The sequence below is a fragment of the Asparagus officinalis genome, chromosome 2 (genome assembly GCF_001876935.1).
Source record: "Asparagus officinalis chromosome 2, Aspof.V1, whole genome shotgun sequence".
In the NCBI taxonomy this organism is placed as follows: Eukaryota; Viridiplantae; Streptophyta; class Magnoliopsida; order Asparagales; family Asparagaceae; genus Asparagus; species Asparagus officinalis.
This window is the reverse complement of record NC_033795.1, coordinates 1,856,726-1,870,379: the sequence shown is the minus strand read 5'-3', so window position 1 is coordinate 1,870,379 and position 13,654 is coordinate 1,856,726. Positions and strand designations below refer to the sequence as shown.

General features: G+C 38.0%; 1 protein-coding gene across 4 annotated transcripts in view; it reads right to left on the bottom strand.

The window, feature by feature from the left end:
* LOC109829868 (histone acetyltransferase HAC1-like) overlaps nucleotides 1-10,565 on the bottom strand; it is a 16,153-nt gene extending 5,588 nt beyond the window's left edge. Inside the window, exons 1-11 of one of the 4 annotated variants that reach the window (XM_020396934.1) lie at nucleotides 10,354-10,565; nucleotides 7,363-7,656; nucleotides 6,333-6,444; nucleotides 5,834-6,110; nucleotides 5,228-5,722; nucleotides 3,187-5,072; nucleotides 2,542-2,838; nucleotides 2,180-2,458; nucleotides 728-856; nucleotides 377-577; nucleotides 33-175 (exon numbers count right to left, since the gene is read on the bottom strand). In XM_020396934.1, the coding sequence (XP_020252523.1) occupies nucleotides 33-175; nucleotides 377-577; nucleotides 728-856; nucleotides 2,180-2,458; nucleotides 2,542-2,838; nucleotides 3,187-5,072; nucleotides 5,228-5,722; nucleotides 5,834-6,110; nucleotides 6,333-6,444; nucleotides 7,363-7,433 (3,890 nt within the window). In that variant the 5' untranslated portion in view covers nucleotides 7,434-7,656; nucleotides 10,354-10,565. Of the gene's footprint in view, nucleotides 1-32; nucleotides 176-376; nucleotides 578-727; nucleotides 857-2,179; nucleotides 2,459-2,541; nucleotides 2,839-3,186; nucleotides 5,073-5,227; nucleotides 5,723-5,833; nucleotides 6,111-6,332; nucleotides 6,470-7,362; nucleotides 7,657-9,716; nucleotides 9,907-10,353 lie in introns of those variants that run through there. The other 3 variants (XM_020396937.1, XM_020396938.1, XM_020396935.1) reach the window with 3 other exon arrangements.

Genomic DNA, 13,654 nt, shown 5'->3' with positions numbered 1-13,654 from the left:
AACATGAAATAATCAGAATTTGCCAGGCTCACCATTCTCGCAGCTTGTCTGACTTTGGTGTCTTCTGAATTTCAGGATGGCAATATAATATATAGTCCTCGCCTTTCAGTGGAGGACAAGCCCATATGTAACAACTCGTAAAACCTCGTTTTTTGCAATATTCAAGGTATCCAATCTGCAACCATGACAACAATGAATAGATAAGGTAAGTCAATATTGTTTCCCAAGAACAGGTCTCCGATGATAATGTGATAGAAGTCCCTAGGTAATAAAATTAGAAATTAAACCTATTAAAAGAATGAATCAGTAAGAAAAGAGTATAAATATTTGAACAGTAAATATTACAGTTGAGTTTATGTAGAGAGTCAAGATATACCAGAATTTCATGGTAAACAAAAGTACGCAAAGCTTCTCCTGTCACTGTTCTGATATCAGGCCTGAAGTATTTGACAGAATCCAGATATGAAAGATAAACACGCCGCTGATTAGGAAATTGGCATTCTGAACCAAATTCTTGGACATACATCCCAAATAGGCATACTTCTACACCTTCTATCTTCTGAAATAACAACACAACCTGCACAAGGACTTGTATAAATTCACCTTTCAACTATGTATAAGCGCCATACACAACATGATCCCCCAAAACCCAGTTGCATGATCTTCTAACTGCATATAAAATGGGCAAAAAGAAAGCCAGTAACTAGACGAATTTAGGATTTTGTACCTTAGATTTGTAGGGATATTCTGTTGGGTAATTTTCTTCCTGAAAAATCTCCAAAAACCGCTGCTTCACTTCCAATTTTTTATCAACTGATGAAACAACTCTGACAACAAGTGCTTCAGCGCCTGGAACCTGAATGTGGACAGCAGTATCAATGCCATCGCATATCGAAGTCCTTATATTCAATTAATGACATAAAAACTAGATCAACAACCATGAACAGAGGGGGGGTGATAACCGTGTTAAAGACTCTAAATTGCAAATGGTAGCACGCGCAAATGTGTTGCATAAAATTGCAGAAGCTCAGACATGAGGTATATCCTTAACCTCATCATTTAGGAAAAAAAATAGTTAATGAAAACTAATTCTTATGGACTTAGTGTTATAATGTTGATGCATATATATTATGGTAATATTATACTTTGATGATTAGCTAAACAAAATGACACCGACAAAGATCCTTTTCTCATTGGAATCTAAAACATTAATAAAAACAAATGTCAATATGCAAGCCAAGAAAAACCATCTCAACAGTAAATGAGTTAGGTGTAGAGAAGCATGAAAGTTTGAAAGACATGGATAGTTATTTGCAAGGAATATAGTTAAAAGTATAACTGACACAGTCACATTTCTGGAATGAGTGAATTCTTTCAGTAATATTATATATGTGTAGAACAAAAATATCTGGTATATTATTTTGTAGGGAACAGTGTATTATATGTTTCTGAATTTGAACGGAAATACAAACAGACATATAGCAGGTAAAAGAGAGGAAAATCGATTGTAGGTGTACTACAAAGAAAGGAGCAAGTGAAGTGGGCATCATGCACAGGACTGGAAAATATGTACTTAATAACAGCAACGTGATTAAATATAAACTTGGAATTAGTTATAAGAGAGGGTATTAAGTGTGAGGATTTCAAATGTAAGTAATCAACAATCAACGGTGAGTGTATTCCAATTGAAGGATTAAGTGAAATGGAAACTTCAAAAAATATTTTACAATGATGCAGTTATATTACTTGACTAATTATTACATTATGATGTCATTTAAGGTGGGAAAAGATAAAAGGACATTGCACCATGCATCAATACCTGCAACGGTGCAACCAATGGCAGTTGCTTTTAGTATAGTATATATTTGCAGAATTTCTCCTTAGTTTCATGACTCAAACAAAGCTAAGTATACCTACTAACCTACCAGCGCTGAAGGTGTAATATGTGTATTCTTGTAGTATTTTCACCTTGACTATGTCACCAACTAATAGAGGGCAAAAGCACAGTTTGCACTCGTAAGACTTGGGGTACTATACCTATTTTGATGGAAGAGGCTCAGTTGAATACAATAATGATATAGGTTTCACATATTGTTCCTTTTATAAGATTTATATGTTGCATTGTCATTAAAGCAACACATTTCAATGGAGAAATGCAACCGTTTATTGTGAGAATTACCTCATCATAACTTTTTCCAAGGTGTCTTGCTCTCTCTTGTCTCTCCTGCTTCAGTCGTTTAAAAAGGCGTTGCTCTATTTGATCACTCAGAATTGTTCTTGGCAAATCTTTTGCTCCAAGAACAGCACTCTGCGGTAAGGGTTTACGTTCCCCTTTTTCTATCTCCTTTATATAGCAATTAGGACAAGTGTACTCTGCTTGTCCTCCATCATTTCTTCGCCCATTAAAGAGCGCACATATTTGATGCTGCCAGGCTTCACATTTGTCACATTGAACCCACTGCAACAGAAGAAAGTAAGCAGAACATTCAAAGCAAAATATTACATAAAACGTTAAGTCCGATAAAAGTGTTAAAAACTTGCCCATTCTTCAGTTTCCTCATCATTTCTCTTTTTCTCAAGCTTTGCCTTTGGAAATGCAGAACCCTCTACTTCGATAGTGTCTCCACGAGCCTCATTGTAACATGGAATACAAAAGAAGTGTCGGGTGTCACCACTCCCCATGGTATAATACATTGCATTTCGTTTTATGCGAGCACCGCATGGAGTACAGTATATCGGAGGGGGTTCAAAGGTGAGTTTTTCAACTGCACACAATTGACATGAGTTTTCACTCATTGAACGTTCCATTGCTTGATTCTTTTCAGCCTTAGCTTTACTCTGAACAAAACAGAAGGCCAAATAGTTAAAGGCAAACAGATAAAAGAAAGGAAGAAAATAATGTGGGATAAAGGCTAAAGCCAAAAATAACATTAACATCTTGTAATTTACAGCCCAGTAAAAAGGTTAAGTAGTAATAGCTAATCCAACCTTCTAATATCCAAAGTAATCACTATCAACGATATCTCAAGCAAACATCAAAATACAAATAAAAAAATAAAGTAGGGTGTATGTGTTGTGCAATATGAGGAGAGATTAGAATTCAAGATGAAAAAAGACACTGCAAAAGGCGATCAATCATTGCCACATAAAGAAAACCCAATATGTCGTCATATTGGAAAGGCTCACCTGGCCAACCCACTGCCGAAGGCTAACAATGTGCTCCCTTATTTGCTCTGGAGTAAACAATTCAGTGAGTGATACACCTTTGATCTTTGGTTTTCCTGATTTACTTCCACCTTCAGGGTCAGCTTGTGGGGCATTTACTTCCTGCTTAACTTCTACAGCTTGATCCATCTCTTTTTCAACAACAGTTTCTTGCTTAGCATGACCGTCAATTTCATTGAGAAACATAGGTTCAAGATCAGTCCTCCCAACATGTAGATTCTTTGAATGATCACCTTCTGAGTCACCAAAGATGGGAAGATGTCCTCTCCCAGATCCTATTGACGAATCAATTTTCACTTCAACAACCTCAAACTCGGGCTTAGAAGGCATGACTAACTCAGCTTGGTGGGAGCCTTGGAATTGTTTGTCCAATGAAGCATTAGGCAGGTTCATGGGAGGAAGAGAAACAGGAGAAGTTTCTCTCTTGGGTACAAGTGAAGGGAAGGATTGTGGAGCCTTCAAGCGTTTTGGTGATGATTCTGGCGCATCAGAAGTTTCAAAAGGCACAGAGCCATTCTTACTAGTCAAACTATCGTTGCTTGTTGTGCTGATAAATTTCCATGATTCGTTTCTCTGAACTTCTATACAAGCATTGGAATGAGGCACATTCCGTGCTTTACGATGGGAGGCTACAAATTTACGTACAGTAATGCATACCGGACAAGCCTCTGTTTGGCATTTACGAAAATGGCGAAGAAGACGTTTTGACTGATAACAACGAGGAAGCCCACATTGTTGCGAGTTACACCTATCCATGTGCAACCATAATTCTTGAACCGTTACGCAATTAGGTTCTTGGCATGACCCTTTAGGAGCTGAACATCTACGAGAATGAAGCAAAAGAAGCAACCACCTCATCTGGTTATGATAATTCCTTTTCTGTGTAGAGTTTAGTTCACAAACTAATCCACTCGATGGTTGTGGGACAGTAACACTTTGCATTGCAGGAGCATGAACAGAAAAACCGTCTGAAGACATTTTAGGTTGTTGAGCTTCATCCTGTCCATTAATTCTCTGGTGGAGTTCCTCTTGCAACTGCTTCTCAAGTAACAAACTGTCAGCTATTTGTGATTTTTGTTGCAGCTGAGGGTTCCAATGCTGCTGAAATGCATCAGGTTGTGATGCAGTCAAGAGATGGCTAAAGTCATTTTGTGATTCGGTAGCCTGCAGCATATGCTGAGAACCTTGTGATAAAGAAGGTCGAAAATCCTGCGAACCAGAGAATTGACCAAGAAACTGAGTATCATTAGAAAGGTTGCTGATAGGAGTATTATTCTGGAATTGATTTTGACCCTCTGACAGGTGAAGTTGCTGGGTGGCGTGAGGGAGCAATGACTCAATATAGGATCCAGTACCATGCTCTTGTGGCAACTGCCCCCCAATATTAGATGATGTAGAAGACTGCCTTAAGGTGTCGGTCTTTGGTATAAGTTGTTGACCGTGGTTTCCTTGAGCATGTTGCTGATGCTGGTGTTGAACGAGCTTTTCATAGGACTGATGAGGCTGCTGAAATTGCTTAGATTGAAAATTTTGCATTTGTTGTTGTGAATGGAACAAATGGTCCTGGGATGTTTGCGGTGTTTGGAAATTCATATGTTGTGAACTATCAACCATTGGAGTCTTAACGTGTGAAGGCTGTAGTGACGACGGCAAACTAGAATGATGAGTTAAGACTCCGTGGTTAATTCTTGGTTTTGAATGCAAAGTCATGGAATTTGTTTTTTGGCTGTTATTAACTGTAGATGCATAAGATGATGCAGAACCATACAAATTCCTAGAATCTGATAAATCAGCTGCATTTGGATATCCATGACCTCCTGCAGGCAACAACTGCTGTGACAATGATGCTGCAAGGAAGAAAAAGAGAATTTTAGTATACTTCTTGCAAGTCACAAATAGCAAAGGAAATGTATAAACGTAAAAGAAAAAAAGGAGCAAGGTGCAAGTGGAAAAACATGCAACAACGAGAAATGGATTAATGAGATATGACGATGGACATTACTTGGTACTACTTGCTGGCGATGATGTCTGTCAAAATGTTGATGTAAAGATTTTGGAGAACTAACATAAGAAGCAGTGCTCGGGTACCCCTCAGGTGCTTCAAGCCCATTCACTGACTGGACATTACTTCCAATTAAACCTAAACTGTTACCCAGAACTCCATTTGGAAGCCCGTATGCTGAAGCCTTCTGTTGCATATTAGACCTCATCCCAGCTCCTCTTTGGCCTCCAAGGGTTTGCAATATACGACTGTTTTGACTTCCAACATATTGCTTTTGCTGTGGTTGATGAGAGACCATAGTCGCATCAATGTTGGACAATCCACCTCCATGAGAGCGTTCAGAGTTTATTGGCATTGACTGTGCATTGTTTAATCCAGGAGTTGGCATCATTTGACTTGATTCCTGCGATATGCCAGTAGATGGCATCATACTGCTTCCACCAGAACCATGAGCAACATTAACAGGTGATTGTTGGTAACCACTGGGACTAGGTTCTGCAAAAGAAGACCAGTCACTGTTGGCAACAGTTAAGATGAAAAAGATGAAATGTAAGCAAAGACTTAAGCAATTACAGCCATTTGATGCATTAAAAGAGGCAATGTTACCAACACTGGCGGAACCATATGGAGTAGGTAGTAAAGTCCCAGAATTTGTGGTTTGCACCACCATACTTGTACCGCTGGTATTCCTCGATGTGTTTTCCATATTCACTACTGTGTTTAGACTGCTGCCGCTATGAAGCATACCAGGTGTTGGTATCATCGTACTAATGGCAGAGGAAGATGATATATGTTGAGACGATTGTTGACTGCTTTGTACATTCCTCAATATAGACTGTAATTGCTGATCAATTTTCGCCACCGTCATGTTCATATAATCTTCCTGAAAAAAAAATATAACGATAAGAAAGGAAAATGCATAGTTAACAGAGTGCGCGAAGTTGAGTCGGTAGCTTCATATATTTTACTGAAGGAAGAGCCTGTCATACAAATGCTGCAAACAACTAATCTATGCAGCATATGTTAAAAGATGAATAAAATGTTGAATTGGCAAAAAATAGTTCTGTAGCAACAGAAAAGAACATAATCTGCAAGAAGACAGAACCTTTGAGGGGGCATCCTTAAATATGCGCTCCTCCAATTTCCTAGAAATATCTGGTAACCTTTGTATCCATTCGCCGTATGGATTACTCTGCCTTCTCAGGAGACACTGACTGCTGTAAGAAGTGAGGGGAAAAAAACCTAAAAACACTTGCACATTTAAGGCACAATGGAAATTTTAAGAATTCCATATTTCGTATAAGAGAGTATCCAAATAGAATACAACAAAAACAGACTAGAACAATATCATTCTCAAATACATTACTAACAAATAATTAGTAAGCATACAACTTTCAGTTTTGAATGGACAGAATCTAAATAATGTTGACCTGGGTAAAAAGAAAGTAATGGCATTCTTGTATCATGTAGTTCCATAGATCTATATTAAATTGTATCAAATAAGAAATGCATAACTAAGTTCAGTGATAGGCAAAGAATGGATGCCAGGAAAATAATACAACAGTTAAACATGTACTGACTGGAAATGGTGGCTGCATTGCTTTTGCCAGTAACAGTGGCTAAAGTATACAAAAGGGACTGCAAGATGCAATCTGAGCAGACTACAGCTCTCTTAAATGTCATGTTACACTGTAAAGTAGGTTTTTAAGAGGATAAGTTTCTAAACTTTTATGCTTAAAAAGAGGATAGTTTATTAGGAGCGAGCTACACTGTGATTGGTTATACCAATTAAAACTTAACATATAAATCTCTCTAAGTAATTTTATGCTCTGTGTTCACTAATAAATGCGTAGAACCATCTAGGTTCCACAAGTGAATGCTCAAGGAGAACCAGAAGGTTCTGTAGATAACTAACAGTATATATGTTCCACAAATAGAGGGTAATTTATTTACTGGAAATGGGCACAAGGCAGCTCAAGATGGAACAAATTGATATTCTATGAGAAGAAATCTTTTGTTTGCCAATAAAAGCTAATGTAAAACAACTGATGCATAACTTTTCATTCACTACACTTACATTGTGTAAAAGCTAATGTAAAACAACTGATGCATAACTTTTCATTCACTACACTTACATTGTGTCCTGCATCTTCTTACGACTCATCAGAAGATCAGGATCCATACTGTAAGAACCAATGTTTTGCATCTAGGAAGCTAGAGTAGCCTTTCTGCTGTTATAGACCAGAAAATTTTAGGTTTCGGTTTCCTTGGCTGGTCCAGATGCACGGGTTTTGGGCGGGCATGCAAGCATACGCTGTTAAGTAGGAAGCACCAGAAAGGCATAGAGACACACCAGCCCCATATCTCTAGGCTAGAACTACTACACCCACATCATGTGCTCTAGCATCAAGGACGAGTTCCTTCAAATACTGAAAAAATATAATAATAAGTCCTCCATAAAATCATGATGGAAGAACTTGGAATACAACTTTACTTGCCAGACTTTTAAGCAGTTGAATTAGCAACAATTAATACCTAATCACAATATTTGTTAAAGAAACATGTTATCTACTACAAAATAAGAAAGAATTATATTGCAGCGGGCTTCAAATTTTTGCTGGAATAGGCAAATTTAGGAAATAAACATAAGTTTCTATTTCCTGTAGTGTTCTCCCAATTTAAGCAATCATTAAATCCATAAATAAAGAACCAAATCAACAAAATGGGTAATTAAAATTGTGTTCTTTCTTTTATAGCCATGTCCAGAAACTCGAAAAAGAACCAAGCTTTTTGAAGAATTTCAAATGGGTTTTATATAACAAAAGAAAATCTATTACATAAGAAAAAGAAACAAACTTTAGGACTTTGCAAAGAGGATGAAGATTCGAGGAAACTGACATCTTATAATGAGGAGCAAATACCAATTGATGCAATTGGGGGTGTTCTTACACCAAAAGAAATAAAAAAAAACAATTTCATAGCCACCAACACATCTTAAATATTCTTCATTTTCTACTGTCTTAAGAGGAAATACTTTCCAAAGGTTGATTTGGGGACAAAACAGTCTTCTAGTATCCAACTAGTCCTGTTTATTTGTATTTGCTTGTGGTTGTGGATTTGTGTTTGTCAATTTTTCTCACTTGTATATTGACTTTTTATTGATTTGATATTGAGAGAAAGGGTAAGTCAATCCGCATATGTTGATCACAAAGACCATCATTTCAAGCATTTGCAAAATAGGAATCCAAATTGAAGATATCTACAAAATATTAATTCAAATTAATTGCATGATTTAAAAGCTAATTAAGCAAACCTAATATACAATTGATGATTAGCTAAATATAGAAAGATATTCACAAGAGATCTCACAAAACTCACTGCAATCTTAAACCAAATCAATCAGTCAAGATCTAAAATCAGATTTTAGAAGCATAACACCCCTCGAATTTAATCTAAAATCTCAGGCCCCGTTTGGCAAAGGGTTAAAGAAGAAGGGTTAAAGAGAAGGATTAATGTACTTAGCCCATTTGATAATTTGAGGCCCCGTTTGGCAAAGGGTTAATGAAGAGGGGTTAAAAAGAAGGATTAATGTACTTAGCCCATTTGATAATCCGAAGGACTAAATTATTAACCCGTTAAATAAGTTTTATTTTAGCCCTTATGATCAGTTTTAGTGTTTGAGAATAACAATGATTTTGACTATTTTCTTTATAATTAGAAGGGTTAACTCCTATTCCATCTAAATAGGAGTATTAGTAAACCCCTCATTTTGAGGGGTTAACTCATTTTAACCCCTCTAGAAGGGTTAACTTAACCATTCTATATTTTTTATGTTTGACAAATTATGGAAGGTTAACTCACTTTAACCCTTAGATAGATTTGTTGTGTTTGGCAGGTTAAGAAGGGGTTAAGTCTCCTTAACCCCTCACTTAACCCTTTCCCAAACGGTACCTGAATGACTAAATTATTAAACCATTAAATAAGTTTTATTTTAACCATTGTGATCAGTTTTAGTGTTTGGGAATAACAATGATTTTGACTATTTTCTTTATAATTAGAAAGATTAACTCTTAATCCTTCTAAATAGGAGTATTAATAAACCCCTCATTTTGAGGGGTTAACTCATTTTAATCTTAATCCTTCTAAATAGGAGTATTAATAAACCCCTCATTTTGAGGGGTTAACTCATTTTAATCCCTCTAGAGGGGTTAGCTTAACTCTTCTATATTTAACTCATTTTAATCCCTCTAGAGGGGTTAGCTTAACTCTTCTATATTTTTTATGTTTGGCAAATTATGAAGAGTTAACTCACTTTAACCTTTGTATAAAAATTGTGTTTGGCGGGTTAAGAAGGGGTTAAGTCTCCTTAAACCCTCACTTAAACTTTTGCCAAACGGTACCGGGGGGGAAATCTAATTCCACACAAAAAACCTTATTCGGATCAAATAACAAGATCAAAAAATGAATTAAGATTATAGAAACTTAATACCCTTGAATGGCAACGGGTGACGGCGACGGCGACGGGTTTTGGGGGAGAACTCGGAAGCGACAGCGAAGGGATCTGGGCGACAGCGGCAGCGACGGGTTTTGGGAGAGAACTCGACACGACAGCGAAGGAGTCTAGACAATGGCAACGGGTAGGGAAGGCAGCGACGGCGCTTGGGGGACACAGGGACGGCGTAGTCGCAAGGCGCTGGTGAGGACGAGATCTGAAGCTTGGGTCAGATGATTTGGGGAAATGAAAACGTAGGGCTTTAAACGTAGGACTTATTTCTCAAACGCGTATTGTTTTGTTTTTTTTCAAAAACAAAACAGAAACGCCACAAGCATCCTAGTTATCAAACATAGACTAAGAAAATGAGATTGCAAGTTAAATTTAACGCAAAAGAATTTTCTTTAACCTCATTCGCGGTTCTTTTTTCCCTTGTAATTGTTTGCTTATCAAAAAGAATTAAAATTGCAGTTGTTCAACATGAGCAGGTAAGCATGGGACGTGGGTGTAACAATTCAACATTACAACTACAAAAATCAAGAATTTAGAAAGAAAATGTATAAAAAGTAAGAATTTAAGAAATAAGTCGAGGAAAAATGAAAAAAAAAAGTAAGGGATTGCGTAGTTGTAGGACCTTCGCGTTTTCCTCCTCTCGATGTGCGAAGTTCGTCTTCCGATTGAATTCGTCGTCGATCTGTCACTTTTTCACGCTAATCTTGCCCGAAATCGTCTTCAAATTGAATAATCGGAGAATCGCTAGGGTTAGGGTTTTGGAGAACAGGGGACGAATTGACGAGAGAAAGGGAGCTGATTTGGGGAAGAAATTGGGTGTACGGGGTACTTACAAGGGGTTTTTTGGTATAGGCGCTTAGATCTTTAATATTTTGACTTAGTCCCTCAAACGGTTGAAATTGCCATTAGATTCCTCAGATAAAGAGACAAACTTAAGGGTATTTAAGTGAAAATTTTAAGAACTTAAAATATTTAAATGCAAATTTTATAAACTTTAAAGTATATAAGCACCGGTAAAAACAAGTGAGGGTATAAAATTGGAAGTTTTAAAAATATTAGGGTATATAAATGTTGCTAGAAACAAGTGAGGGTATATAAGTGTGATGTTGGGGAACTATAAGATATTTAAGTGCAATTAAACTCTCAAAAAATGGGACCAACTTTGATCGTACTCACATTTTAGGAAGAAAGATATTTAACAAAAACTTTTTAGCTGGACTAGGTTTTATGCATGTGCAAATGCATGTGGTTAAATATTATGATTAAGTATTTTTGATTTATTTCTTTACTAAAATTTGTTTCTCATTTTTACTTTGATTGTTTTTTTTTCACTTATGTCCGATTATTTATTTTCTTGGGAAAAATGTGTCCACGCCCTAAAAACAAAAACTTCATGTGACAAAGCCCCTCATATTTTTCCCCATGTGGATCAGCCCCTTGAAATGTGACACTTTGTACTGCAGCCTCTTTTTATTAATTATCACATGCCAGTTAAAGTAAAATTTCCAAACTATCCTTATCCTCTCTCCTCTCTGACCCAGCACTCACATCATCTCTCTCTCATCTCTCCTCTCCTCTCTCTCTCATCTCCTCTCTCTTTTTTTCTCTCTCTCTCATCTCTCTCTAAAACTAAGAGCTTTATTAAGCTCGTCGTCCTAGCCGAGACGCACAGAGCATTAATCTATTAGCTAGAAGAAGAAAAGAAAAAAAAGAAAAAAAGAAAAAAAAGGTAAGGAGAAGTAGAGTAGAAGGGGAATGAAGAGAAATATCGTAATTAAGAAATAACGAAAATGTGTATTAATGTATCTCTATGAATGAAATTGCCACGGTACCGCCGAGCGATATTCGAAACAATATAACGAGAGGTAGAAAATGAGCCCAAATGCAAGAAAGATACCGTGTGATAGACAATATAAAGGGCTACACACCGGCGCAGACGGTAGTGAAAACGGAGACCGGAGGTGGCCGTAAAACACGCGCGAAGTCGGCACGGCGCTGCTGTTTTCTGCTCGCTGCTGCCGCCGAGCGATGTTTCGGATGTTACCGAGAGATATAGAGAATGAGTTAGAGCGTGATACAAATTGGAGGTGATAGGCAACATGTAGGACTACTCACCAAAGAAGAAATCGACGAAAACCGAGATTGGAGGCGATCAGAAAGTGCGTGCGAATTCGGCACAAAACTATAGTTTTCTGTAGTGCAATTTCTCGCCGTTCGGGTTTATTCTTCGCTGTTCGGAGATTTTCGCCGCTGTCCGGGCTTACCGGAGGTGGGAGGAGGTTGTCGGGGATGCTAAGTTGTTAATTCTGGGTTCCACGTTAGTTCTAGCCCACATCCCACCAGTTCTAACTTGTATCCCACCAGTTCTAGCCCACATCTTGCTAGTTCTAATCAAAGCCCTTGTTTTTTTCATGCTAAGTTGTTAATTCTGGGTTCCACGTTAGTTCTAGCCCACATCCCACCAGTTCTAACTTGTATCCCACTAGTTCTAACTTGTATCCCACCAGTTCTAGCCCACATCTTGCTAGTTCTAATTAAAGCCCTTGTTTTTTTCATGCTAAGTTGTTAATTATAGGTTTCACGTTAGTTCTAGCCCACATCCCACCAGTTCTAACTTGTATCCCACCAGTTCTAGCCCACATCTTGCTAGTTCTAATCAAAGCCCTTGTTTTTTTCATGCTAAGTTGTTAATTCTGGGTTCCACGTTAGTTCTAGCCCACATCCCACCAGTTCTAACTTGTATCCCACCAGTTCTAGCCCACATCTTGCTAGTTCTAATCCATCTCTCCTCTCTCTCTCTCATCTCCTCTCTCTCTCTCTCTCACCTCTCTCTAAAACTAAGAGCTTTATTAAGCTCGTCGTCCTGGCCGAGACGCACAGAGCATTAATCTATTAGCTAGAAGAAGAAAAGAAAAAAATAAAAAAAGAAAAAAAGAAAAAAAGAAAAAAGAAAGGTAAGGAGAAGTAGAGTAGAAGGGGAATGAAGAGAAATGCCGTAATTAAGAAAGAACGAAAATGTGTATTAATGTATCTCTATGAATGAAATTGCCACGGTGCCGCCGAGCGATATTCGAAACAATATAACGAGAGGTAGAAAATGAGCCCAAATGAAAGAAAGATACCGTGTGATAGACAATATAAAGGGCTACACACCGGCGCAGACGGTAGTGAAAACGGAGACCGGAGGTGGCCGTAAAACACGCGCGAAGTCGGCACGGCGCTGCTGTTTTCTGCTCGCTGCTGCCGCCGAGCGATGTTTCGGATGTTACCGAGAGATATAGAGAATGAGTTAGAGCGTGATACAAATTGGAGGTGATAGGCAACATGTAGGGCTACTCACCAAAGAAGAAATCGGTAAAAACGGAGATTGGAGACGATCAGAAAGTGCGTACGAAGTCGGCACAAAACTATAGTTCTAGACCACATCCCACCAGTTCTAACTTGTATCCCACCAGTTCTAGCCCACATCTTGCTAGTTCTAATCACAGCCCTTGTTTTTTTCATACTAAGTTGTTAATTATAGGTTCCACGTTAGTTCTAGCCCACATCCCACCAATTCTAACTTGTATCCCACCAGTTCTAGCCCACATCTTGCTAGTTCTAATCACAACCCTTATTTTTTTCATGCTAAGTTGTTAATTCTGGGTTCCACGTTAGTTCTAGCCCACATCCCACCAGTTCTAACTTGTATCCCACCAGTTCTAGGCCACATCTTGCTAGTTCTAATCAAAGCCCTTGTTTTTTTCATGCTAAGTTGTTAATTCTGGGTTCCACGTTAGTTCTAGCCCACATCCCACCAGTTCTAACTTGTATCCCACCAGTTCTAGCCCACATCTTGCTAGTTCTAATCAAAGCCCATATTTTTTTCATGCTAAGTTGTTAATTCTGGGTTCCACGTTAGTTCTAGACCACATCCCACCAGT